The following is a 24906-nucleotide window of genomic DNA, read 5'->3' on the forward strand; positions in this document are numbered from 1 at the left end:
TTCAAACATTGTGGGAACCGTACATTACATGGAGAATACTCGGAGGGGACTAGGAGCTTTTGAGGAATGTTGATGATTTATTACTCTACTATACGGGATTGAAGTTTATAGAGTTGCATTGTTAAAAACTTTGCCTAAATCAGTAGATAATGCCTGATATAAGATAAAGGTCTACAGCAAGGGAAGACGCTGAATTGTTCATGCTGTAAAGGAAATTTGACATTTTTTTTTTAATTTTGATTATACCTCTGAGTAGGGGAGGGGTTTGGGGGGATTCTGGGGATATTCATGAGAATGTGATGCATTTTTTTTTATTGAAGAGTCAGGTGCTTTCAATGTATACGGTTATGTTTGCTTCATAGGGGGACATCGATTTCTTTATGTTTGACTGTGACAGATGTTTGGGTTATTCTTTGTCTGGTTAACCGGTGTATGCAATAATTGTACCCCTCATTATCTGGTAAATTTGTATTGTTTTATTGCATCATAATAAAAACACTATAATTAAAAAAAAAAAAAGATTCTAGGTACCCCAAGTTAGGGACAGGATGAATACTTACCAATAATCCCTTGGGACCCAGAGCCCCACAGGATGACTACTGATACACTAATGCAGCAGCCGAGGGCGGGAAGTTGAGTCCATCTGTCTACACAAAGGAAAATGAAATTATCAGGTAAATAATTTCTACATTTCCTAGCATGCAGACAGATGGACTCAGGACCAGTGGAATGTACCAAAGCTACTCCCCAACAGGGTGGGAGGCTGCCTGCGGCCCAGTCAACACCACACGTGAAAAGACTGCATCCTCCCAGGCCTGAACATCCAGACGATAAAACTTGGAAAAAGTGTGTAAGGAGGACCATGTCACAGCTTGGCTGATATCGACGGGAGACAACAGACTAAACTCCGCCCATGACACTGCCTGAGCTCTAGTGGAAAAGCCCTAACCTGAGTAGGCAATGGCTTTCCAGCATCCACATACGCGGCCGTGACTACCTTCTTAATCCTCGAGCTATGGTAGCCCGTGAAGCCAGAGCGCCCTGCATATTCCCGGAGAACAAACAGGCGATCCATTCAGAGTCCTCCAGATACCGCACAACAAGGCACTTGACATCCAAGGAGCACAAGAGGCGATACTCCTCCGCATTCCTGACCTTCTCCAGGGTGGCAAGGAGATGGACTGATTCAAATGAAAGTCCAAGACTACCTTGGGCAAGAAGGATGAAACAGTTTGCAGCTGTAACGTCCCCAGAGATACCTGAAGGAATGGCTCCCGGCAAGACAAGGCCTACAGCTCAGAAATTTAACGTGCAGAACATACAGCCACCAGGAACACAGTCTTCAAGGTCAACAACTGTAAAGAAAGGCAATGCAGTGGTGGAACTTAGGGCCTGCCAAAAAATCCAGCACCAAATTAAGATTCCACAATGGAACCGGTAACCTCAAGAGAGACCTAAGATGCTTCACTCCCTTCAAAAAATGGGCCTCATCAGAATGAGGCGACAATGAAATACCATTCACTAGGCCTCTGAAACAGGCAAGATCCGCAACATGCACATTCAAGGAATTAAGGGCCAATCCTTTATTCAATCCACCCTGCAAAATATTCAGAATGAGAGGAATCTTAACTCAATGAGGAAGACCACCCTGCTCCTCACATCAGGCCTCAAAAACTCTCCAAACCTGCACATAAGCCCAAGGAAGTGGAGTAAGGTGGCAATCACTGCAGAGGAATAACCATGCTTTAACAGGCGAGCCATCTCAAGGGCCAAACCGCAAAAAAGAACTAAGTCAGATCCTCGTGAAGAAGCAATCCCTGCTGTAAAAGATCCATGTGCAGCAGAAGACAAAGGGGGGCCTCCACCAGGAGTATTCACAAATCTGCATACCATGGACGCCTGGGCCAGTTCGGTGCCACCAGAAGTACTAGCCCCCTATGGCTTTTGATCTTGCAAATTATCCTGCCAAGCAAGGGCCATGGAGGAAAGGCATAAAGCAATCTGTCTTCCGGCCAGACCTGTATGAAAGCATCTATTCCCAGGGCCCATGGATCTCTCAGACTGTAGGATCGAGGATCTTTTGCCTTATGAGAAGTCGCAAGCAGGTCGGAAGGCACCAGCGATGCACAATCAGCTGAAACGCCTCGACTGACAACACCCACTCATCTGGATCCAGACTCTCCCTGCTGAGAAAGTCTGCTCTTAACGTTGTCTTTACCTGCAATGTGAGAGGCCAAGATCATTTTCAGATGACTTTCTGCCCATTCCATAAGCTGGTCTATTTCCTGCAACACTTGCTGGCTCTTGATTCCTCCCTAGCAATTGATATACGCCACCGTCGTTGCATTGTCCGACATCACATGAACCGCATGATCCTGCAGCCTGTGGCTGAACTGCAAGCATACCAGCCGCACCACCCGGGCCTCCAAGCAATTGATGTTCCAGCGGGACTCTCTGGCATTCCAACGCCCCGGGCCATTAACTACAGACAGTGAGCACCCCAAGCATGGAGACTCGCATAGGTTGGCATAGGTTGTGAGTACCAACGAGGTCGGAGAGGACAAGGGAGCTCCCTTTCTCAGATGATCCTGAAATCACTACTGGATGTGGGAGCAGATTTCCATCGGCAGGTGGCGCCGAACCACATAGTTCTGAGACTGCGGGTTCCAACAAGATAGCAGAGAGTGCTGAAGAGGACACATATGCGCCCTTGCCCCTGGCATCACTTTCGGGCCAATACAGTAAAGTCTGCGGGAGAGCAGGCGAATGCCCGCTCTCCCGGCACGCGCACAGGCCACTCTCCTGTGCACGCGATTCAGTATGCAAATTAGGCCTGGCGGTAAAAAGAGGTGCTAGGGACACTAGCGCGTCCTTAGCGCCTCTTTTTGGACCGGAGTGGCAGCTGTCAGCTGGTTTGACAGCCAACGCTCAATTTTGCTGGCGTCAGTTCTCGAGCCCGCTGACAGCCACGGGTTTGGAAACCGGACGCCAGCAAAATTGAACGTCCGGTTTTCGACCTGTGAGCCGCAGGCCGACTTCAAATTTTTTATTTTTTTTTTTAACTTTTGGTAACTTTCGGGACCTCCAACTTAATATCGCCATGATATTAAGTCGGAGGGTGCACACAAAAGCAGTTTTTACTGCTTTTCTGTGCACTTTCCCGGTGCCTGAGGAAATTAGCACCTACCTTTGGGTAGGCGCTAATTTCTGAAAGTAAAATGTGCGGCTTGGCTGCACATTTTCCTTCCTGAATCGCGCGGGAATACCTAAGCGGGCGCTATTAGGTTCGGGGGGGGGGGGGTTGGACGCGCGTTTTCGACCCCTTACTGAATAAGGGGTAACGCTAGCGCGTCGAAAACGCGTGTCTAATCGAGGGTTAACAGTCCGCTCCGTCGGAGCGCACTGTACTGTATCGGCCCGTTTCAGGGTAAACAGAAACAAGACAGACCAGTTGCCTTAGCTTGAAGATATTTATTGGCACATAATTGAATAAAATATTCATACATTTAAATACATGAATATCCATATAAAAATATAAATACGCACATAAAAAATGTATATAGTAGAATAGGGAAAGAAAAGGAATTATGTATGAATGTATTGCAACATAATTCCTTTTCTTTCCCTTCTTTTATTATATACATCTTTTATGTGGGCACTGAAACCACAACCCTCAGTCTGAGAAGCCTTTGAAACATGATCTCCACTGCCTGCTTCTTCTGAGGAGAGTGGCAAGGGAACACCATGAACAAGTCCCAAGGAATACTGCGAAATTCCAGGGCATAGCCTTCTCGTATCACCTCCAAGACCCACTGGTCCGACGTGATCTTGACCCACCACCATAAAAGAGAGAAAGTCGTCCCCCTCCCTTTTTCTCTCTCTGTGTGTTATCTTCTTATTTTCTCAGCAAAGTTGTTAACACGCTTTGTTCTATAAAATGCATAAAGAAATAAAGAAAAAAAAAAGTCATCCTCCTATTTCCTGTTCCAGAAGGTGGGTTGGCAAACCTTCATCATTGGGAAGCTCAGGAAGGTCCACCACCCAAGCCTGCTCCTCTCCTAGGCTGTCGTGGACGAAAGGACTGAGGCCTATCGAAAGGCCAAGTCCGCTGAAAGGTCATCCCTCTGTAGGGACGAAACACCTGGAACCCTGGAGACAAACCCTCATATCAAAAGGGGCGCTATAACTGCTTCTTATCCTCTAGCAACCAAGGAACTAGAGACACACCCCACTTACTGGCCAGTTTCTCCAACTCGCTCCCAAACAAGAGCCAGCCTTTAAAGGGCATCTTGGTGAGATTGGCTTTGGAGGCTGTGCCAGCGGACCAGTTTCACAACCACAGTTGACGCCTGGCCGCTATCACTGAAGCCACTCCTCTGGCCGAGGTCCAGACCACAGACCAAATTACAGTCTGTGTCTGCTAAAAAAGGCAGTAGCAGGCTCCATAACCGCTCTGGAATTCCCTCCAGACTCATAAACCTCTTGAGAGAACAGCAGACAAGATCTCGCCACTAGGACGCAACAGAAGGCAATCTGTAAAGTCATCACCATCGCCTCATCAGCTTGCTTAAGAATCCTTCTATCATGTACGTCCTTCAAGGCCACTCCTCCCTCTACGGAGGATAGTTGTCCGCTTAGAGATGGCACATACCAATGCATCCACTTTGGGAAAAAGCAAACACTCTCTCACAGCCAGGTCCAGGGGGTACAGGCCTTCCAATGTCCGACCCCCTTTAAAATAAGCTTCTGGGCGTCCCATTCCAGATCAATCAATTCCTGAATGGCTTCCATTACAATGGGAACAGTGGAAAACTTTGTGCGCATAAAAAGCATGCCCAAAAATCGGGCGCACAACGCGTGTGAAGAGCCATCACGCCGCGCACACCGATGGCCTGTAGAGGGCAGCAGAACACGCACAGGAGCGAGAAAACAGCCACCGTGGCCTACCATGCAGCGTGCAAGAAAAAAGTCCAAGTGCGGGGCCTAGCCCAACGGGGCGGGGGAGGTGCTCAACCCGCCAGGGTGTCCAGTTCCCCAACCCGCAACGGGAGCAGGAACAAATGTTGGTATGGAGCGCCGAGTACAGAGACCGGAGGAAGTCCTGAAACCCCTCTACCTGATTCAAGGTAAAACTTTCTTTCCTGTTTTTTTAAACCTTACCTGTGCTCAGCACTTACCAGCTGAGTACAGAGACAGTCTCCAGCTACGGGGGAAGAGGGCATCTGCCATCACTGCCACGCTCGGCCTCCTGCACCCACTGCCTTTCAGCTGAACTAGCAGCTAAGTCCACACCGGGAAACCCAGCTACTGGACCAAGGCATATCTCCTAGGGACTACGGAAATCGCCTCAGGAATTCTCAACTGGGGGGAGGGACCTTGAGGTATCACCGCAGAAGAGCGGGGCTTACTTTTCCTGAATTCAGAATTTCAAATTTCTCCTTCCAAAAAGTTCAAAACAATCCCCATAGGGAAATGCACGTCCACCATCTGCTGGAGACGGAGAATACTGGCAGGCTGGGGTCACTGCAGAGTTATATATATACTGTGACATCAGCTTGTGCCATCTCCATCTGCTAGCAGGGGAGCATAAATCCACTAACCCTGAGTCCAACTGTCTACACGCTAAGAAAGTTTGCTCATCTCCACTCTTCTTTCATATTAAAAAAGGATTTAAATACAGGGGGAAAAAATTTAACTCCTGAAAAATAGTAGGAGGCCCTTGCTATGTGAAGTGTCCACACCAAGACCAGATTTAAGATTTGGGGGCCAAAGGCAGGACTGGAGCGAGCAGGGATGGAAGGGATCAGATTGCTACAGTGGTGCCCCTTTCTAGCACATGATCCTAAAAAAAGGGGATGCAAGCTTTTCTTTGGCCCAGCTATCTAATACCCTAGGCAGCTGCCTGTACCTAAATCTGGGCCTGGTCCACACCAGGGCAGATTATTATATAAGTCCCCATTTTATAAATGTTTCAAATTAAGTTATGCTTCAAGAAATGTATGAGATAATACTGCATAAGGGTGATCACACATAGCATGTGGTATAACAAAGAGATGGCTACTCAAAACCAAAAAGTAAACCAAACATTATCAATTCCAATTTGTTTGGTACAAATGTCTATCTCAGGGGTCAGGAACCTATGGCTCGGGAGCCAGATATGGCTCTTTTGATGGCTGCATCTGGCTCGCAGACAAATCTTTAATAAAAAAGTAAAAATCTAACAATATCCCCCACCCTCCTGATGCCCCTCAAGACCTCCAAAATTAATTTACTACAACCCCCACCCTCCTGACCCCCCCCAAGACCTGCCAAAAGTCCCTGGTGGTCCAGCAGGGGTCCAGGAGCGGTCTGGGAGTGATCTCCTGGACTTGGGCTGTCGGCTGCCAGTAGTCAAAATGGCGCCGACGGCCCTTTGCCCTCACTATGTCACTGGGGTCGACCAATGGCGGCGGTAACCCCTGTGACATAGTAAGGGCAAAGGGCCGTCGGCTGCCAGTAATCAAAATGGCATCGACGGCCCTTTACCCTTACTATGTCACAGGGGCTACCGCCGCCATTGGTCGACCCCAGTGACATAGTGAGGGCAAAGGGCCGTCGGCGCCATTTTGACTACTGGCAGCCGACAGCCCAAGTCCAGGAGATCGCTCCCGGACCCCCGCTGGACCACCAGGGATTTTTGGCAGGTCTTGGGGGGGGGGGGTCAGGAGGGAGGGGGTTGTAGTAAATTAATTTTGGAGGTCTTGGGGGGCGTCAGGAGGGTGGGGGGTTTTGTTAGATTTTTACTTTTTTATTAAAGATTTGTCTGCGAGCCCTGGACCCCTGCTGGATCACCAGGGACTTTTGGCAGGTCTTGGGGGGGGGGGGTTAGGAGGACGGGGGTTGTAGTAAATTAATTTGGCAGGTCTTGGGGGCGTCAGGAGAGTAGGGGGTTGAGGTAAATTAATTTGGTAGGTCTTGGGGGAGTCAGGAGGGTGAGGGGTTGTAGTTAGTATGGCTCTCACGGAATTACATTTTAAAATATGTGGCGTTCATGGCTCTCTCAGCCAAAAAGGTTCCCGACCCCTGGTCTATCTAGTCAGATTCATCCAAGGGCAAGTTAAGAAATTACTTATATTTTACTAACTTTTTACAAATGATGTGTGCTCTCCCACCAAGATATATATATATATGTAAAAATTTATTTTTATGTTTCCTTTGTTAACTAAGCTGTTTCATTGTATTCGACTAAGGATTTTTTTTCCTGCTTTTTCTGTTTCACTGTAAACCGGCATGATTTGCATTTAATGCAAGAATGTCGGTATATAAAAGTTAAAAATAAATAAATAAATAAGATGTTGGCAATAGCTTCTTTACAAAACAAGTCCCATTACAAAGCCAGATATAATCTTCAACTTCCTTTAACCTAATTTTCTACAAATAAAAAGGGAAAATCTCGGTTCATCAGGACATCAAAAATTACTGAATCCTCTTGCAAGGACAAACCCCTCTCAATGTATAAGCAGAATATTTTTTCGCAAGTCATTTCTGCTTTTATATCTTGGGCTCATTTGATTCCACTGAGCTGTTCAGGTTTTCTGCTATATGCAAATGTTTTATCTCGTTAAGGAAATGACTTGTCACTTCTGCATTTAAGCGAACGAAAAGGATTGCTGGGTAGTTTTAACTAAAATGCAAACAGAAAGCTTCGGGGAGAGGATCCCCCTCTCCGCTTTTCCAACTCCAGTCTCCCAGCTGTGCGCCGGTCATTTCAAAGTCTGAAACGTGGCAGTGAGCTGGAAGTCTGGAAAAGTAAAGAGGGAAAAAAAAAGAGAGAGAGCGAGCGAAAGCCTTTCAATGAAAGGCCTTCGAGAGCGCAGCTCCCCCGTTATGAGTGGGCGGGAAGCGCGCGCCTCCCGCCACAAGGGCCGAACATTCCCCGGGAGCGAAGCTCTGGCCCAGGACAGCAGCGCAGAGTTTTGCTAATCGCCGAATTCCTCACATGTTTTCATTTTGTAACTGCACCAGGGCTCAGCCTGTCTGAATATTTTCGTTTTCTCTGCCCCCCCCTCCCCCCCGCTTTACTGCGGGAGGCTCCTCTGTCAGTGTCCCAGCAGCAGAGAAGGGAGAGGCGATACAAAAAAAAAAAAAAAAAAGCCGCCAGCCTGGGGATTCTCTGGGGCAGTCAGACTTTCCTCTTCAATTATTCATCTCTCTCCGGTTTTCACAAACAAAAGAAATTAGAGAAAAGAAGCCGGGCCAGGACAAGGAAAGGGATATGAATTCAAGCCTGCAATAACTTGTTATGTCTGCGAGTCTTTTATCCTCAGTCTGACACCTACCCCTCCCCCTCGGCATTAATGTCTTCTGTTTATAATTATTCACTCAGGCAAATGCCAATATTTAGAATTAATCGTTTAATCCTTTCCATACCTTTTGTTTTATAGTAATGAGTAAGATCCGCCCCCTCCCTCCCTTTTATCTAGTTGCAGGATTACTCTTGTACAAGGAGTTCAGGGAAAGTCCTGCTTGTCTCGGTTTTTGCACGGGGATCCTGAAGGAGAGGGGAATAAAGCGAACCGTACGACTCCGCTTTCATTTCCTCTGCAATCCTTCTTTTGTGGGAAGCAATGCACACCGATCCCAGACATAACTTAGCGGGGCATGGACGGCTGTGCCAATCTTATCTACTCATCTATCTCCAACAATCTGATGCTTTTAGTTTCCAGTATCCCCCATCTTTAAAGTTCCATGGATGGTCAAGCTCCTTCTCCCCCACCATTATGGCAAACTTTACAAAGTGCAAACTGACACTCCATCCCGAAAGTGAGAGGAAGCTGCCCAAGCAACAAGGTGCCTACTGTTCCTTTAGCCCAAGTAGCAAGTGCCTGGCGGTATGAAGGAACAGGAAGGTCTAAAGCAGACAGGCCGCCACCTTTCAAAGCTGGACATATCTAAGGCCATATGTTTGGGGGGGGGGGGGGGGGGGGGGCGTAGGACTGACATTTTTGTTTTGGAGTCGTGCAAATGCTTCCTTCTATAGAGCGGCCCATTCAAATCTTAGAGTCCCAGGGAGGGACCAGACAAGCCTCGCACCAGAGGGAGTCTAAGTCCAGATCCCATTCCTGTACTGAAATGGAGTAAAAGACGAAACCTCACCCTTACACAGCATGGCCAGACAGACCCATTCTTCCTGCACAAGTCAAAGCCAGTGGCAGAGCCCCACTCCAGTAAGGACACTTCTACACTGACCCCCCCACCCTCCCTACATAGTTTAAATGAGAAAGCCGGGCATTATATTAAACCTCCTGTTCACAGCCCCATGCTTTAAAGTGAAAAAATAACTTCCTTCCCACCATCTCCACCTTCCGGCTGGGACGGTACCATCTGTAGAGGCAGAAAGGCCTGACCTCTCTCCTAATCCCAGAGGGAGGAAGAGAAGAGGCATCTCCCAGTTACACGGTGCCCGTCACCAAGTCACATTTCAGGAGCTACCGATCCTGATTTTTTTTTTTTATTTGCAATGCATATATGGTGGGTGGAGGACGGCGAGCAATGAAACCCGGCAGCCGGTCTCACCTCGAACATAAGTCCAAGGAGGATGCACACCACGATGCAGAAGCCGATGTCGGCGTGGTTGTGGATGACAAACTCCTGACTGAAGAGGGGGTAACTTTTGGTTCTCTTGCGGAAAGCCATGACCTGGGTCTAGTCGTTCTGGCCCAGTACCCGAGAGCCGCAACCCCACACGCACCAGACGGGCTCTGCTCAAACTTCTGCTCGGGCGCAGGACAGCAGTAGAGCGCAGCAAAGAGCCGCATTCCTCACATTTTTTTTATTTTGTAACTGCCAGAAAGCTTTTTTTTCTCTCTCTCTCTCTCCTTTAACTTCCTGCGGGGAGGGGAAGGAAAAGGGGAAAAAAATCTCAGGCTGGGAGGCGCCCCTCTCAGAGTCCCAGCAGCGGAAGAAAAAGGGGGGGGGGGGGGGCGGTGCAAAAGTAAACAAAGCCCCAGTCTGGAATTTTCTTTGGGGGAGCGGGAGGTCAGACGAGGGTAAGAGCTGCCAGACTTTCTTCTTCAACTCTTAATTAATCTCTCTTATTTACGTAAACAAAAAGCAATCAGGAAAGGGAAGCCAGGGCAAAGTATATGCAAGAGATACATTCTAAATAGACTACAATCGGTGTATGCAAATTTATCTCGAGCACATTGCTTGTGGATGTTTCGAAAAGCCGACTAGCTGTGAGTCTCTAGGACAGGTTTGGGAAGCTGTGACTTATGGAAAGGAAGCAGACCCGAAGTCTGCAATAATTTGGTACGTCTGCGAGTCCTTTATCCTCAGTCTGACACTTGCCGCTTCCGCCAGGTCACCCGCATTCTGCCTGAGCACTAATCGGTTTCTTTTTCTTAATTATTATGGAATCTGGCAGTGCAGATTTAGAATTAATCGTTTAATTCCGACCCTATCCCATACTTTTACATTAAGGACGAGGACCCCCACCCACTCCCTCTAGTTCCAGCATTACTAGGAATTAGTTCAGGGAAAGTCCTGCCTGCCTCGGTTTCTGCTCGGGTAACCTGGGAGGGAGGTCAGCAAAACAGTACAACTCCGCTTTCATACTTGAAACAATCGACACTCTACAACACCTCCCCCACCCCCCTTATGTGGGAGGCACATCAAGCCCAAACATGCCCCCTCCCTAGGCCTTGCTCTAGATGGGCACGAATGGTTGTGCCAGTAGTCCTTGTCTGCTCAGATCTCTTCAGGAATCTGATGCACCCAGCTCCCTTCACCTACTCCATCTTTAAATCTCCATGGATAGCCAGGGTCCTCAACCCCCACCTCTAGGCTGGGACAATGAGCCATGCTGCTCCATCTGGAAAGGCACGGAGCCCTGACACCGCCCTCACCCGGGAGGGAGGGTCTGAGCAGGGGTATCCATGCCTGTGGTGCGGCATTTGGGAGGAGGAAGAGGAGAGGCATTTCCCGGCTGCATGGTGCCTGTCATTAAGTCACATTTCAGGGGGGTTGCCGATCTGATTTGCTTTTTTTTTTTTTCTTTGCAATATGTGTGGAAGGAAGGCAAGCAATAAAACTCAGCAGCCAGTCTCACCTCGAACATGAGCCCAATGAGGATACACACCACAATGCAGAAACCGATGTCGGCGTGGTTGTGGATGACAAACTCCTGGCTGAAGAGCGGGTAACTTTTGGCTCTCTTGCGGAAAGCCATGGCCTGGTCCTAGTCGTTCTGTCCCAGAGCCGGAGAACTCCGGCCCCTCACCCACCAGCCCTGGGCTCTGCTCAAACTTCAGCTTCTTCCCTCAGCCAACTTCTGCAGCCCGGCCCCCTGCGCCTGCCCTCCCTCCGGCGCAGGCGCACTGCACCCCACCAGCTTAACCCTACTTCCACCGTAGCCGCACAGCACTGAAGACACCGTCCCTGGCTGTAGGGGCGGCGGAAGGGGGCGGGGGGGCTACCACTAAGTCTGGTCGCCTGGGGCTACAGTGTTCCTTTTTCATAGATCTTGTCTGTTAGGGTGCAGGACCCTTTAAGAATCTGCTGGTGCCCACCTCTCCCCCTGAGTGTAAGCACCGACCCCTTTACCTTAAAAGGAAGCGAACGCTGCCGGGTCGCAGGCTAATGCCCCCTCTCTAGGAGTAGGGGGTGGCGCGCTGGCGGGTCCCACCCCTGCCCTGCACGTTTACTTTGGGACAATCCCAAGTTTCTGGAGGCAGAAGATGCGCTTTCGGGAACGTGGGGAATGGAAGAGCTGCTTTTTAACACTCAGCCTCTTTGTTTCAGGCGCTGAGGAAGTTCCTTAGGCAGAGAGTGTTTCAAACCAAACCGGGTTTGAGTAGGGGCAGCGCTGAGGATGCCAACTGAGGGAGGAAATGAGGAGTAAAGCAGAGACAAAAACTTTGGGCTAGGGACAGAGCGACCGAATAACAGCAAATGGGAAGAAGGATGCTAAAGAGCAGTAAGACGGGAGGGCGGCAGGTTGGTGCAGTGCCATTGAATCTTATAAGGTTGCATTGTTTACGTGGATAATTTAATACTTTAGCTTAATAATTTAAATGATCAGTTTAGAATACAGGTTTTGAGGAGGAGATACAACATCCCTCCTTTCACCCCTCATCATGGTTTTTGATTTTCAAATAGAAAACTGGAGGTATTATATAGAGTTAGTCATTGCAGGATGTCATTAGTACTTTCTGTTTTCAGATGACATGCAGGAAAGCCAAAAAAGGCATAGTTTATAAGCACATAAGATAGATCATTCTGAGTCAGATCAAAGGTTCATCGAGTCCAGCATCCTGTCTCAGACAGTGGCTAATCCATATCACAAATACCCAGCAGATCCCAAACAGAATAAATGTATTTCTTGTTGCTCACTCCCATGGATAAGTAATGGCTTTTCCAATTCTATATGGTAATATTAATTTATGAACTTTCTTCCAGAAACTTTTCCACACTCCTTTTGAATTTATATTTATTCAAATGTATTAATTGCTTATGCCCAGGCCCTAAGCAATTCACATAGTAAATAGTAGTTAGAAAAATACAAACTCAAACAAAATATCACACCATGTAAAACAAAACGAAATGAGCCATTACCAGGATTGTGGTCAGGTGTCTTAAAATCTCAATGAATGTCCAACTGTATCATATCAGACAAAAGCTAGCCCCAGTAGAAAATATTTTAATAGTGCTTTAAAGGATTTAGTGCATTCCATCAGTCTCACTGCATCTGGTATTGTGCTCCAAATAGCGTGTGCAGGAAAAGGCACAGTCTCTTAACAGTGACAGTGGAGCTGCCCTTACTGAAGGTACCACAAAGATCCCTCTTTCTTGAGATCTCAGGTTTCTTGTTGGTTTATCTAGTCGCAACAGACAACTTGTCCACAGTAGGGAGTTAGTACTGAGAAGCTTATGGGTTATGAGTAATACTTTTAAACTTGACTTGAAAATCCATGGGTAGCCATTGAAAATGAAAAAGAGTTGATGTAATATGATGAAAGTGCTTCTTGCCACTAATTAAGCGAGCTGTATAGTTCAAAGGTAAGGGTTTCAGTGTGGAAGCTGGCAGCCCAAGATAAATAGCATAACAGTAGTCCAAGATGGGTAGCACAGCTGCCTGCACCACCACTTTAAAATCTTCAAATTGCAATAAGGTTTTTAAACTGAGCTATGCTACATGCCTTAACAACATACTCCAGCAACACATTCCTCAGCTTGATTGTGCACTGAATTAAGAAATATGTTCTCTAATTTGTTTTAAATCTGCTACCAGTTAGTTTCATGGGGTGTCTCTAGTCTTATTATTTGAAATAATAAATAGCCATCCCCTGTGTTTCTGTTCCACCCAACTCATGATTTTATAAACCTTTAGCATATCCCCTCTCACTTGCTCCTTTTCGAAGCTGAAGAGCTCCAACCTGTTTAGCCTTTTTTTTCATAAGGGAGTGGCTCCATCCCCATTATTTTTTTTTTTTTTTGCCCTTCTGTGCACCTTTTCTAGTTCTGCTTTTTCTTTTTAGAGATGGGGTAATCAGTACTGCACACAGTATTCAAGGTGGGGACGGTTCTATAATGAGGCAGGGTGAGGCGGCTGCTTCAGGTGGCAAAATTACCCCCTGAAACCTTCCTGCCACAGCTGCCTCACCCTGACTTTATTATGCCTTTTTTATTTTTTGTATTTCCCTGCCGAAGAGAAGAAGAGGGGCTGCTGGCGCTGCAGCCCAAAGAGAAACCTGCCAGAAGACAGCCAGCCATGCAGGGCCAGAAGAGAGGCCTGCAAGGCCGCGGCAGAGCCCATCCTGCCGCGGTTGGAAGAAAGCCGTGTGGGGGCCCCTGTAGATCCCATCCTAGCCAGCAGCAGCTGAAGATTGAAAGAGAGGCCACGAGCCACCGCTGGAGCCCAAGCTGGCAGCGGCAGAAGAAATGGAAGAGGGGCCACCCCTGGAGCACAAACTGGCTACAGCTGAAGAGAGAGCCTTAGCGTGCCTATGGTCAATATGGCCATGGCCGTAGGCGCCGCTATGAAAAGGCATCAATGAGAGCAGTGCAGCTGGCCGCCAGCAGGTCCCCAGCAAAAGAAAAGCAGCGTTGCCCCGTCAAAAGTGATGGCGTGGTAAGCACTGCCTTAGTAAATGGAAAAGCAGCACAGCCCTGCTAGCAATACTGCTGATTCTGGTGGGGCTGCATTGCCTTTCCATTTACTAAAGCAGTGCTTACCACGCCGACAATTTCAGCAGGGCCGCACTGCTTTAGGCCTGGTGTAATATTTGTAGTATTAGCATTCATAGGTAGGGTTGCTGCTGCTTGAGTGCTAGCAGTTAGAAAAACTTTTTTCTCATGGCTCTCCGCGGGTCATGCCCATGCCCAAGATGCATTACAGTAGGCCTAACACCATATAGATTCCAAGCATCTCTTGCTTTTTTGCAGGGTTTTCTGGTTGGCACCTCAGCATTGCATGTAAATATAATATAATATGTATTGTAAATTATATTTTTATCTCAGAAGACTGTGCTTTGAATGTTCTTTATCATGTAAAATCTATATTATAAATGCATAATTTTTAATTGTGTGTGAGGAGGGTGTAATGGGGGGGTGGGGGTGCAAGGCTATAAAGTTTTCCTAGGGCCTCTAATACCCTTGCACTGGTCATGGGCATTGCTGTATAAACATTTAACAGAATCTCTCAACTCGTGCTGTCATGTCTTGGGTAAAGAGGGAGGGCGCAGATTTTCACTTGGTCATAGATGCCAAATTGCCTGGCTACAGCTCTGGCTGAAGAAATGGAAGAGAAGCCCAAGTGTTGGCACCGGAACCCAGGAGAGTGATGGCCGAGAGGAGAAAAGAGGCCACGAGCTGCCGCCAGAACCCGAGCTAGAGGCGGCAAAGAAAAAAGGAAAGGAGTCCACGGGCCTCCTCCAGAGCCGAGGTCGGTGGCAACTGAAGAATGGGAAAAGGCACAATTTAAGTGTGTGTTGTGTGTGAGGCAGCCTGCTTGTGGGTGTGTTTGTATGTGTATATACGAGAGTTTTTTTGTGTGTGTCTATGAGGGAGAGTGCCTGCGCACATGTATGCATGTGTTAGAGTACCTGAATATGTGTGTGTGTGAGAGAGGTTAAAGTTCGTGCTCCCTCCTCCAATCTACGACAATCTCAGGAGGACTGAAAATCTAAAGTTCCTAGGAATGGAGAGTGGGAGAGTTTTTCTTTTTTTTCTTTTTTTTTATATCCTTGTTAGTTTTAATTATTGGATGTGATGTATCTGCTGTTTGAAATATTGTATTAGTGTTGGGTAATATTTTAAACATTTCTAGATGTGTTTTTAATTGGCTGAATTTATCAGCAGGTTTGACATTCTTTTTATTGATATGTTTAATGTTTATATTTCTTGATTGTGTTTGCATTGCTTACAGAGTTTGGCTTCTTGTGATTTCCAGTTCAGTTTTTGTCTGCACATTTCAATTTATATTTTATGATTTCTTTATTCTGTATTTGGTGAGAGTCTATCTGTGTTTTGCTTGTGTGACTGAAGCTTTAGGTATTCTGCTAGCATGTAGTTTCTGTGTAGGGATTTAGAACAAACTGACTTTAATCTGTTTTCCTAATTGGTATTGGTATTGGTGTTTAGGGCCTGATGTAGTATTTGCCGTATGACTTTTTCATAGGTTGAGTGATGGCAATTATGATATGGAAAGCTTACTATATTGGAATTATAGTTCAGTTTATTCCTGGCTTTTGTTGGACCAAGTCCACACCCAGTGCACTTTACCATAAGTGTAATATCATATGGGATCCAGTAAACCACCTTGATTACTATAAGAAAGGTAGTTTATTAAGTCTATTAAACTATTATTGAAAGTGTGTTTTGTTTTGTTTTTCATGAGGAATGGTGAAATTCTTGTTTTTCCATTGTTGCACTGTATAGAGTCTGGCATGATGCGTTTTACAGTTCAGTTGTTGTCTGCACATTCTATTTATACTTTATGTGGCTTTATTCTGTATTTGGTGAGGGTTTGTGTTCTGCATGCAATGTCTGAGATGAAGCATTCTTTTAATATGTGGTTTCTCTGTAGGGATCTGTAGTAGCTTTAGCTTGGCCTGTTCTGTTTCCTGATAGGAGGTGTATATTGCTATTTTAGATTCTGGTGTAATATTTGTGGTATTCTTTTTCTTAGGTAGGGTTGTTATTCTTTGAGTGTTGGCAGATAGTACTGTGTTGATACAGGAGGACCATGCCGAAATATATCACAATAGGTATGATGCCATATGAATTCCAAGATGCAAAGTTTTCTTGTTGGCATCACAACAGTGCATGAAGTTATCACAACAACGTGAATATTAATTTTACCTTAGAATGTAATTTTTCATGTAAAATATGTTGTTATAAATGCATAATTTAAAATTGCGTATGGGTAAGTTGGGGGAGGGGGCACCAGGTTGTAAGGTTTGCCTAGGGCGCCTAATAGCCTTGCACCGGACCTGATTCCACTCATTAAGGAAGGTGGAAGGAAGGCCAAATGATTACCGGCATGGTTAAAAGGTGAGGTGAAAGAGGCTATTTTAGACAAAAGATCTTCCTTCAAAAATTGGAAGAAGGATCTATCTGAAGAAAATAGGAAAGAGCATAAGCATTGGCAAGTTAAATGTAAAACATCATTAAGACAGGGTAAAAGAGAATTTGAAAAGAAGTTGGTCATAGAGACAAAATCTCATAATAAAAACTTTTTAAAATATATCCAAAGCAGCCTGCGAGTGAGTCGGTTGGACCATTAGATGATCAAGGGGTTAAAGGGGCACTTAGAGAAGATAAGGCCATCGCAGAAACTAGCAAGCCGATGCAATACTGGCACGCCGATCGACCTCTCTGGGGCGGTAAAAAGGAGGCACTAGGAGAAATTGTGTGCCCCTAGTGCATCTTCAGAGGTGGGTACCCAGCAGAGGTGCCTTTCAACGGGTTAGGAAAATGGATGCTCAATTTAAGAGTGTCCGTTTTCCTAACCTGACCACCAGCACGTTTTTTTTTTGGGGGGGGGGAGGGGTTGGACAGTTCTACTTTTTCACTTTCTCTGATCTAATATCGCCACAATATTAAGTTAGAGAAAATACAGAAAAGCAGTATTTTCTGTTTTTCTGTACACTTTTTGGGCTCCTCAAAAATTAACGCCTGTTCTGGGGCAGGTATTAATTTTGGAGAGTAAAAATGTACGCGTCGGGCACACATGTATTTTTTTCAATGGGGGGGAATAGCTAATAGCCTCATCAATATGAATTTACAAGTGATGAGCACTATTGGCTACGCACTCTATTGGACGTGTGCTAACCCCTGTTTTGCATCGGGGGTTATGGGTGCACATCCAATCGCTTGTTGAGCCGCGTGGCCAGCGCACGGTATTGCAATGGCCTATAAATAAATTCTTTACTTCAGTATTTATTGAGGAGGTTGATGAGGAGATAACGTTCCTGAGACGGCTTTCAAGGGTGATGATTCAGATGAACTAACCCAAATCAAAATGAAGCTAGAAGATGTAGTAGACCAGACTGACAAACTGAAGAGTAGCAAATCATCTGGACCGGAGGATATACATCCCAGAAAGAAACCAAAAATTAAATTTCAGACCTATTACAAGTAATTTGTAACCTATCATTAAAATCATCAGTTGTACCTGAAGAATGGAAGGTGGCCAATATAACCCTGAAATATAAAAAGGACCCTAGAGGCGATCCGGCAAACTATAGGCCAATGAGCCTGACTTCAGTGCTGGGAAAAATCGTGAAAACTATTATAAAAACAATAAAATCACAGAACATATAGATAGACATGATTTAATGGGACACAGTATGGATTTACCCAAGGGAAATTTTGCCTCACAAATCAATATTTTTTGAAGGGGTGAATAAACATAGGGATAAAGGTGAACTGGTAGATGCAATGTATTTTGATTTTCAGACAAAGTCTCTGATGAGAGGTTTCTAAGAAAACTAAAAAGTCATATGATAAGAGGAGATGGATTGCAGACGGGTTAAAAGACAGGAAACAGAGTAGGATTACTCTTTGTTTTCACAGTGGAAAAAGGTAAACAATAGAGTGCCTCAGGGATCTGTACTTGGATCAGTGCTACATGATCTGGAAAGCGAGTGAGGCGATCAAATTTTCAGATGACAAAATTATTCAGAGTAGTTAAATCACAAGTGGATTGTAATAAATTGCAGGAGGACCTTGCGAGACTGGAAGATTGGGCATCCATATGGGAGATGAATATAATGTGTACAAGTGCAAGGTTATGCATAAAGGGAAAAATAACCCATGCTGTAGCTGCACAGTTAGGTTCCATTTTAGGAGTTACCACCCAGAAACAATTCTGGGCGTTATAGTTGATATTACATTGAAATCATCGGCTCAATGTGCTGTGGCAGTCCAAAAAGCAAACAATGGGGGTCATTTATCAAATCGTGTTATGGCGTTTTCTCATGCGTTAAGTGCCTTTAACGCCTGCAAAAATCCCTTAACGCATGCGATAGCACTATAATGCATGAGGAGGAGTTAGGGGCAGGCTCAAAGTTTTGCAAAGCCCTATTGCATGGCTTTAACTACACCTTTTTCATTGGTGTTAGGCTGAGAGAGAGAGAGAGAGAGAGAGAGAGCATGCGAGTGCCTAGCTGTATTGCCTTCCCACTAGATAGGTATTTATATCTCTATGGGAAACCCACCTAGTAACTCGAGGTGAGGTTTTAAGACAAATGTTTCCACCTTTATTCAAGGATATTTAGAGTAATGTTTCGGTCCCCCGACACGGGCCATGTTCTGCCACATAGGCTGCATTGGAGGGACAGGAGCCCGGAGGACACTGTTATTAAATATTGTTCCAAGAATTCAGTAATAGGAATTGCCAAAGGTTGGAAACGGGCACCTTGTGGAGGAGTATTCAAAGGAGCTTACAAAAAGCCATAATCAATGGCTTGCAGAGAGATTCCAACCCTTACAACAACGCAACGCATTAACCTGAAAACCGAGTGGTGGCGGCGTCTCCGTAAGGCCAGTCTTCACTTTGTATTTTTTGAGCTACTCATCATAAGGATCCGTGAAACTTCAGCGCTGTACCATTTCTTCGGGTTAATTACCACTAACGTACACCGCTCATCATCTCCACTTCCTATTAGCTATAATATTCCTAATACCATATGGGTTCAAAGTGGCTTTTTTGCAGAGTTTTCTGGTTGGCATCACAATAGTGCATGTAAAAATAATGTGATATTTTTACCTCAGAACCATGAATGTTTTTTTCATGTAAAATCTAATGAAATTTAATGTGGATAAGTGCAAGGTGATGCATATAGGGAAAAATAACCCATGCTATAGTTACACAATGTTAGGTTCCATATTAGGAGCTACCACCCAAGAAAGAGATCTGGGCAAAATAGTGGATAACACATTGAAATCATCAGTTCAGTGTGCTGCAGCAGTCAAAAAAAGCAAACAGAATGTTGGGAATTATTAGAAAGAGAATGGTGAATAAAACGGAAAATGTCATAATGCCTCTGTATCGCTCCATGGTGAGACCGCACCTTGAATACTGTGTACAATTCTGGTCGCCGCAGCTCAAAAAAGATATAGTTGCGATGGAGAAGGTACAGAAAAGGGCGACCAAAATGATAAAGGGGATGGAACAGCTCCCCTATGAGGAAAGGCTGAAGAGGTTAGGACTTTTCAGTTTGGAGAAGAGACGGCTGAGGGGGGATATGATAGAGGTGTTTAAAATCATGAGAGGTCTAGAACGGGTTAATACGAAACAATTATTTACTCTTTCGGATAATAGAAAGACTAGGGGGCACTCCATGAAGTTAGCATGTGGCACAGTTAAAACTAATCGGAAAAAGTTCTTTTTCACTCAGCGCACAATTAAACTCTGGAATTTGTTGCCAGAGGATGTGGTTAGTGTAGCTGTGTTTAAAAAAGGATTGGATAAGTTCTTGGAGGAAAAGTCCATTACCTGCTATTAATTAAGTTGACTTAGAAAATAGCCACTGCTATTACTAGCAACGGTAACATAGAATAGACTTTGTTTTTGGGTACTTGCCAGGTTCTTATGGCCTGGATTGGCCACTGTTGGAAACAGGATGCTGGGCTTGATGGACCCTTGGTCTGACCCAGTATGGCATGTTCTTATGATCTGTTATCAGAAATGTACGGTTTTTAATCGTGGTTGGTGATGGGAGTGAAGGAGGGGGCACAAGGCTATTAAGTTTGCTTAGGGCCCTTGCACAAATTTGAAGAGCGTGCACCATACCATTCATCCATCTCCCACTTCACCAGGGGGTAAATGCTGGGGAAACATGGGAGGCAGCTGTAGGGTTCCTGGGAGAGTGGCAGGTTTGCCAATTTCCTAGAAATTTTATGACTGGCAGTTTATCCGTCACTCCTCTGGGAACTCCTCCTGCAGCAATTCATTCACCGAAGGGGCCAGACTCCAAGGGGACCCTCTCCCATTGGCCTTCAATGATTTCAGCTGTACCATGCCTTTCGGGGGGGGGGGGGGGGGGGGGGGTTGCGGGAGCGCCATCGCATCCCTTGCCTCAGGCATTAGATTGTCTTGAGTCATTTCTGATTGGCATCTGATACTTATCCCCTCCTTGAGAATGCACAGACAAGATCAATGGCAAACCATCATAAATCTTCAAAAGCATGAGGAAAGGTTAGGCAATGGTTACTAATGAAGCTTCGAGATGCCTGTTTTAACAGGCAACTATTATGTTACTGATAAATGTTTCCTCAACATACATGTGGTCTACTGATATACAAAAGCTGACAAGGAGAAATAATCATTTATATCACATATGTGGTATGACAATAAGAAAAAATGTTTAATGTAAAAGTCTGATGGAATAGTCAGATGTTGAGAAAACAACTGTAGTATCACTACGAGGGATGGTGCAATCCTGGACCTAGTGCTCACAATTGGGGATAATGTCTATAATGTCCAGACAGGTGCCCACCTGAGTACAAGTAATCATCAGACGGTATGGTTTGATATTATAAATAAGATACAAAGAAGTCAACGAAGACCCGAATTTTGAATTTCAACTATATGGACTTTGACAAAATAGTGATGTACATGCAGGAAGAACTGGAAGACTGGGAGTAAATGGGTGAGGTGGAACAGTGGGCTAAATTAAAAGGAGCTATTACAAAGGCAACAAAACTATATGTTAGAAAAGTAAACAAAAGTTCAAGGAAAAAGAAACCAATTTGGTTCTCAAAGGAGGTGGCTGCAAAAATAAAGGCAAAAAGATCAGCTTTCAAGAAATATAAAAGTTCCCAAAAGAGGAATATAGGGTCAATACCTGGTGAAAATGAGGGAGATGAAAGAAATCAGATAGCAAAAGGTCAAGCGGAATAAAGGATTGCCCATGAGATAAAGAGAGGTGACAAAAATTATTCAGATATATAAGAGAAAGAATGAAAGCTTGAAGTGCTATACTGAAATTGAAAGGTGATGAGGAGCAATGTGCCAAGACAGACAAGGAAATGGCAGAAATATTAAACAAATTCTTCAGTTCTGTGTTCACTAAAGATGACCCTGGAGAAGGACCATTGCTGGTTGACAAAGACCGTAGAAGGGAATGAACTAGACACAACTCCTTTTACGGAAGAGTATGTATGGCAAGAGCTAGGAAAACTGAATGTGGACAAGTCCATGGGGCCAGATGAGGTACATCCTAGGACAGCGCTTCTCAACCGGTGTGTCGTGACACACCAGTGTGTCGTCAAGCACCGGCAGGTGTGTCGCGTGCTCCTGGTCTCTCCCGCTGCTCTTCCTTCCCTGCTGCCGTTGCCACCTGGCTATCAGCACATTCAAGCCCAGTGGGAACAGCAGCGATGCTAGAAGATGCTGTGGCACCCATGGCTGGCCTTTTCTTCTTCCCGCACCTGCCCCCCCCCGTGACCCGGAACAGGAAGTGATACAAAGAGCGGTGCACGGGAAGGAGAAAGGCCGTGCCGCGTGGAAAAGTAGCAGCGGTGGCGGCAGCAGCGGCCCCCGAGCAATCTAAACAGCTGGTAATCGGGAAAGGAGACAGCAGCATGAGCCTCCCGCAGCCGATGGGATTCTTCTTTCTTGGCCTGCGGGGGCTGGAGGAGGAGGCTGCTGCAGCTACCATTTGTGCTTGGGGGGGGAAGAGGAAGTGAGTGAGAGAAAGAGAGAGAAGCAGCCAGCAAGCCTGTTTGTATATGAGAGAATGTGTGTGTGTGATTGAGAGCCTGTGTGTGAGAGAATGTATTTGATTGAGAGCATGTGTGTGACTGAGAGAAATGGTCAGAGAGCTGATGTGTGTGTATATGTGAGAGACAGTGAAAGTACTGCTCAGGGAGATGACTGATGTGTATGTGAGTGTGAGTGTGAGAGAGAGAAAAAGCATGGAAGTGAGAAATCTGGGTATGTGCATGGGAGTAAGAAGCCTGATTATGTGAGAGAGAGCATGGGAGTGGGAAGCGTGTGTGTGTGTGTGTATGCATGAGAGAGAGAGAGACTGGTTGGTAAGGTGACGGTGTGTGTGAGAGAAAGAGACTGGTGTGTGTGAATGTGAGAGAAAGAATGTGATTCAGGGAATGAGAAGCCTGTGCACGTGGAGAGCGAGCATGGATATGAGAGAGAAACTGGTGTGTGTGTGTGTGTGTAAGAGAGAGAAAGTGATTATGGGAATGAGAAGCCTGTGCATGCGAAGAGAGTGAGCATGGGAGTGAGAAACTTGTGTGTGTGTGAGACACAGCATGGGAGTGAGAAGCCTGCATATCTGAAAGAGAACATGGGAGTGGGAAGCCTGTGTGTGTGTATGCATGAGAGAGATCAGGTGACTGGTGTGTGTTTGTGTGTGTGAGAGAAAGAAAGTGATTATGGGAATGAGAAGCCTGTGCATGTGGAGAGAACAAGCATGGGAGTGAGAGACTGGTGAGTGTGTGTGTGAGAGAAAGTGATTATGAGAGTGAGAAGCCCATATATGTAAGTAGAACACGGGAGTGGGAAGCCTGTGTGTGTGTATGGCATGAGAGAAACTGTTCAGGAAGGTGACTGGTGTGTGTGTGTGTCAAAGACTGGGAGATGATGGTGTGTGAGAGACAGAAACTGGTCATGGGGGCATGACTGGTATGGTGTGTGTGTGAGAGACATGGGCACTAAGGAAGAGGACCATGAGTATAGAGCTTAGCCTCTACTGCTGCTTCTGCTGTGTGCTACGGCCTGCATGGAAGAGGAGTAGGAGAGCTGCTGGAGGGGGTAAGTAAAGGTGGCTTTTTAAGTTTATTTTTCTTGATTGACTGCCATTTTAATTATTAATATTATGTGATGTCTGCTTTTTTGAAATATTTTATTGGTGTTTGGAGAATGTTTAATAGTTTTTATGAGTTTTTAATTGTTGGATGTTATTCTGTTCATAGCTGTTTTGAAACATTTATTCTGCTTATTAGTATAGTTTTACAATTATTTCTGTGTGGGGATCTATAGCTGCTTGCTAGTTCTGTTTTCCTAATAAGAGGTGTATTGGTTTTTAGGGCCTGATTTAATATTTGTAGTGTTGCCTTTTCATAGGTAGGATTGTTACTGTTTGAGTGTATTCCATAATACAGGTGTAACTATGTGCAGATTAGTTTATGTTCATTACTATAGATCCTGGGAATATGTTAGGTCGGTTCTGTGTCTGTTACCGAGATGAGATATTTTACTAGCATGTAAGCGTTTTTATCAGTCTTATTTGTTGTCTTTTCTCAAGAGGACATGCATTGGTGGTAAACTGCTGTCTTTTCATAAGTAGGGCTATTGAGCCTGGAAGTAGAAGGAGTTTGAGTTGCTGTTACTGAGATGACACTAGAACCAGAATATCTTTTTTGTATGGTGAGTTGTATGGGGAATGTCGTAATTCTGCTTTACATCCATTATTGTGGGTCAGGGGGTTCCCGTGGGTGCAAACTGTACTTTTACATCTAGCCCCGTGACGATCATGGGTCAGTGTGTCATGCATGTGAGAACCATCTGTCAGGTGTGTCCCGACAGAAAAAAGGTTGAGAACCACTGTCCTCGGATACTACAAAAACTCAGTGATGTTCTGGTGAGTCTGCTAAATAACCTGTTCAATAGATCCCTGGAAACAGGAGTGGTGCTATGAGATTAGAGAAGAGCGGTTGTGGTCCCGCTTCATAAGAGTGGTAGCAGTGAGGAGGCTGGAAACTACAGGCTGGTTAGCTTCACTTCAGAGGTTTTTTCAATAAGTTTGGTGGTGAAGTTTGTTTAGATCATGCCTGAGCTCAAGTTTAAAACTCACTGTTTCAACTAAGCACATCTAGTGCTTTCAAGCACCGCGGGTGGCTCCACTGACCCATGGCTTAGGATCCTTATTTGCTGCAGGTTCAATCCTTACAAACGCTTCGTGCAATACACACTGAAGTTCAGCATTCACGTCAAGTGATTCAGTTGATCACCCTAGATTTTCTAGACTGCATACAATCAACCCAAAGTATCCTGCATCGAGATGCTCTAACCCTTAAGAGTCACAGAAGTTTTGGTCCCACTGATGCAGGCCTTGATGCGAAACATGGCTGTGTCAGGGTCCTTGTGTGTTTTATATTTTCTGTGACTGTGTACTTAGAAATATATACTACATTGGTGATTGTATGTACAATTAAAATGTCTATCTTGTTAAGAGATATTGATCAGTATATTGTTTGCCACACATTACTTTTTGTTGTAAATTTGTGAGGATGACAGTTTTCAACCAGGACAGTCTAGATGGGTAAATATTTAATCTCCTGGCGAGATCCTTTCAAAAACTGTCCTACTTGTGCTGTTGGTATGGTAAAATGATTTTAACACAGCCTGTAAAGGATCTCTCTCTCACACATACACACATGCATATTGGCTCTTTCAAA

General features: G+C 45.4%; 1 protein-coding gene across 2 annotated transcripts in view; it reads right to left on the reverse strand.

Moving 5' to 3' along the window:
- TRAM2 (translocation associated membrane protein 2) overlaps positions 1–11366 on the reverse strand; it is a 142203-nt gene extending 130837 nt beyond the window's left edge. The window contains exon 1 of one of the 2 annotated variants that reach the window (XM_029596123.1): positions 11090–11366. In XM_029596123.1, the coding sequence (XP_029451983.1) occupies positions 11090–11209 (120 nt within the window). In that variant the 5' untranslated portion in view covers positions 11210–11366. Of the gene's footprint in view, positions 1–9555; positions 9718–11089 lie in introns of those variants that run through there. The other variant, XM_029596124.1, reaches the window with a different exon arrangement.
- Positions 11367–24906: the final 13540 nt, after the last annotated feature.

This window comes from Rhinatrema bivittatum, chromosome 3 (assembly GCF_901001135.1).
Source record: "Rhinatrema bivittatum chromosome 3, aRhiBiv1.1, whole genome shotgun sequence".
NCBI lineage: Eukaryota > Metazoa > Chordata > Amphibia > Gymnophiona > Rhinatrematidae > Rhinatrema > Rhinatrema bivittatum.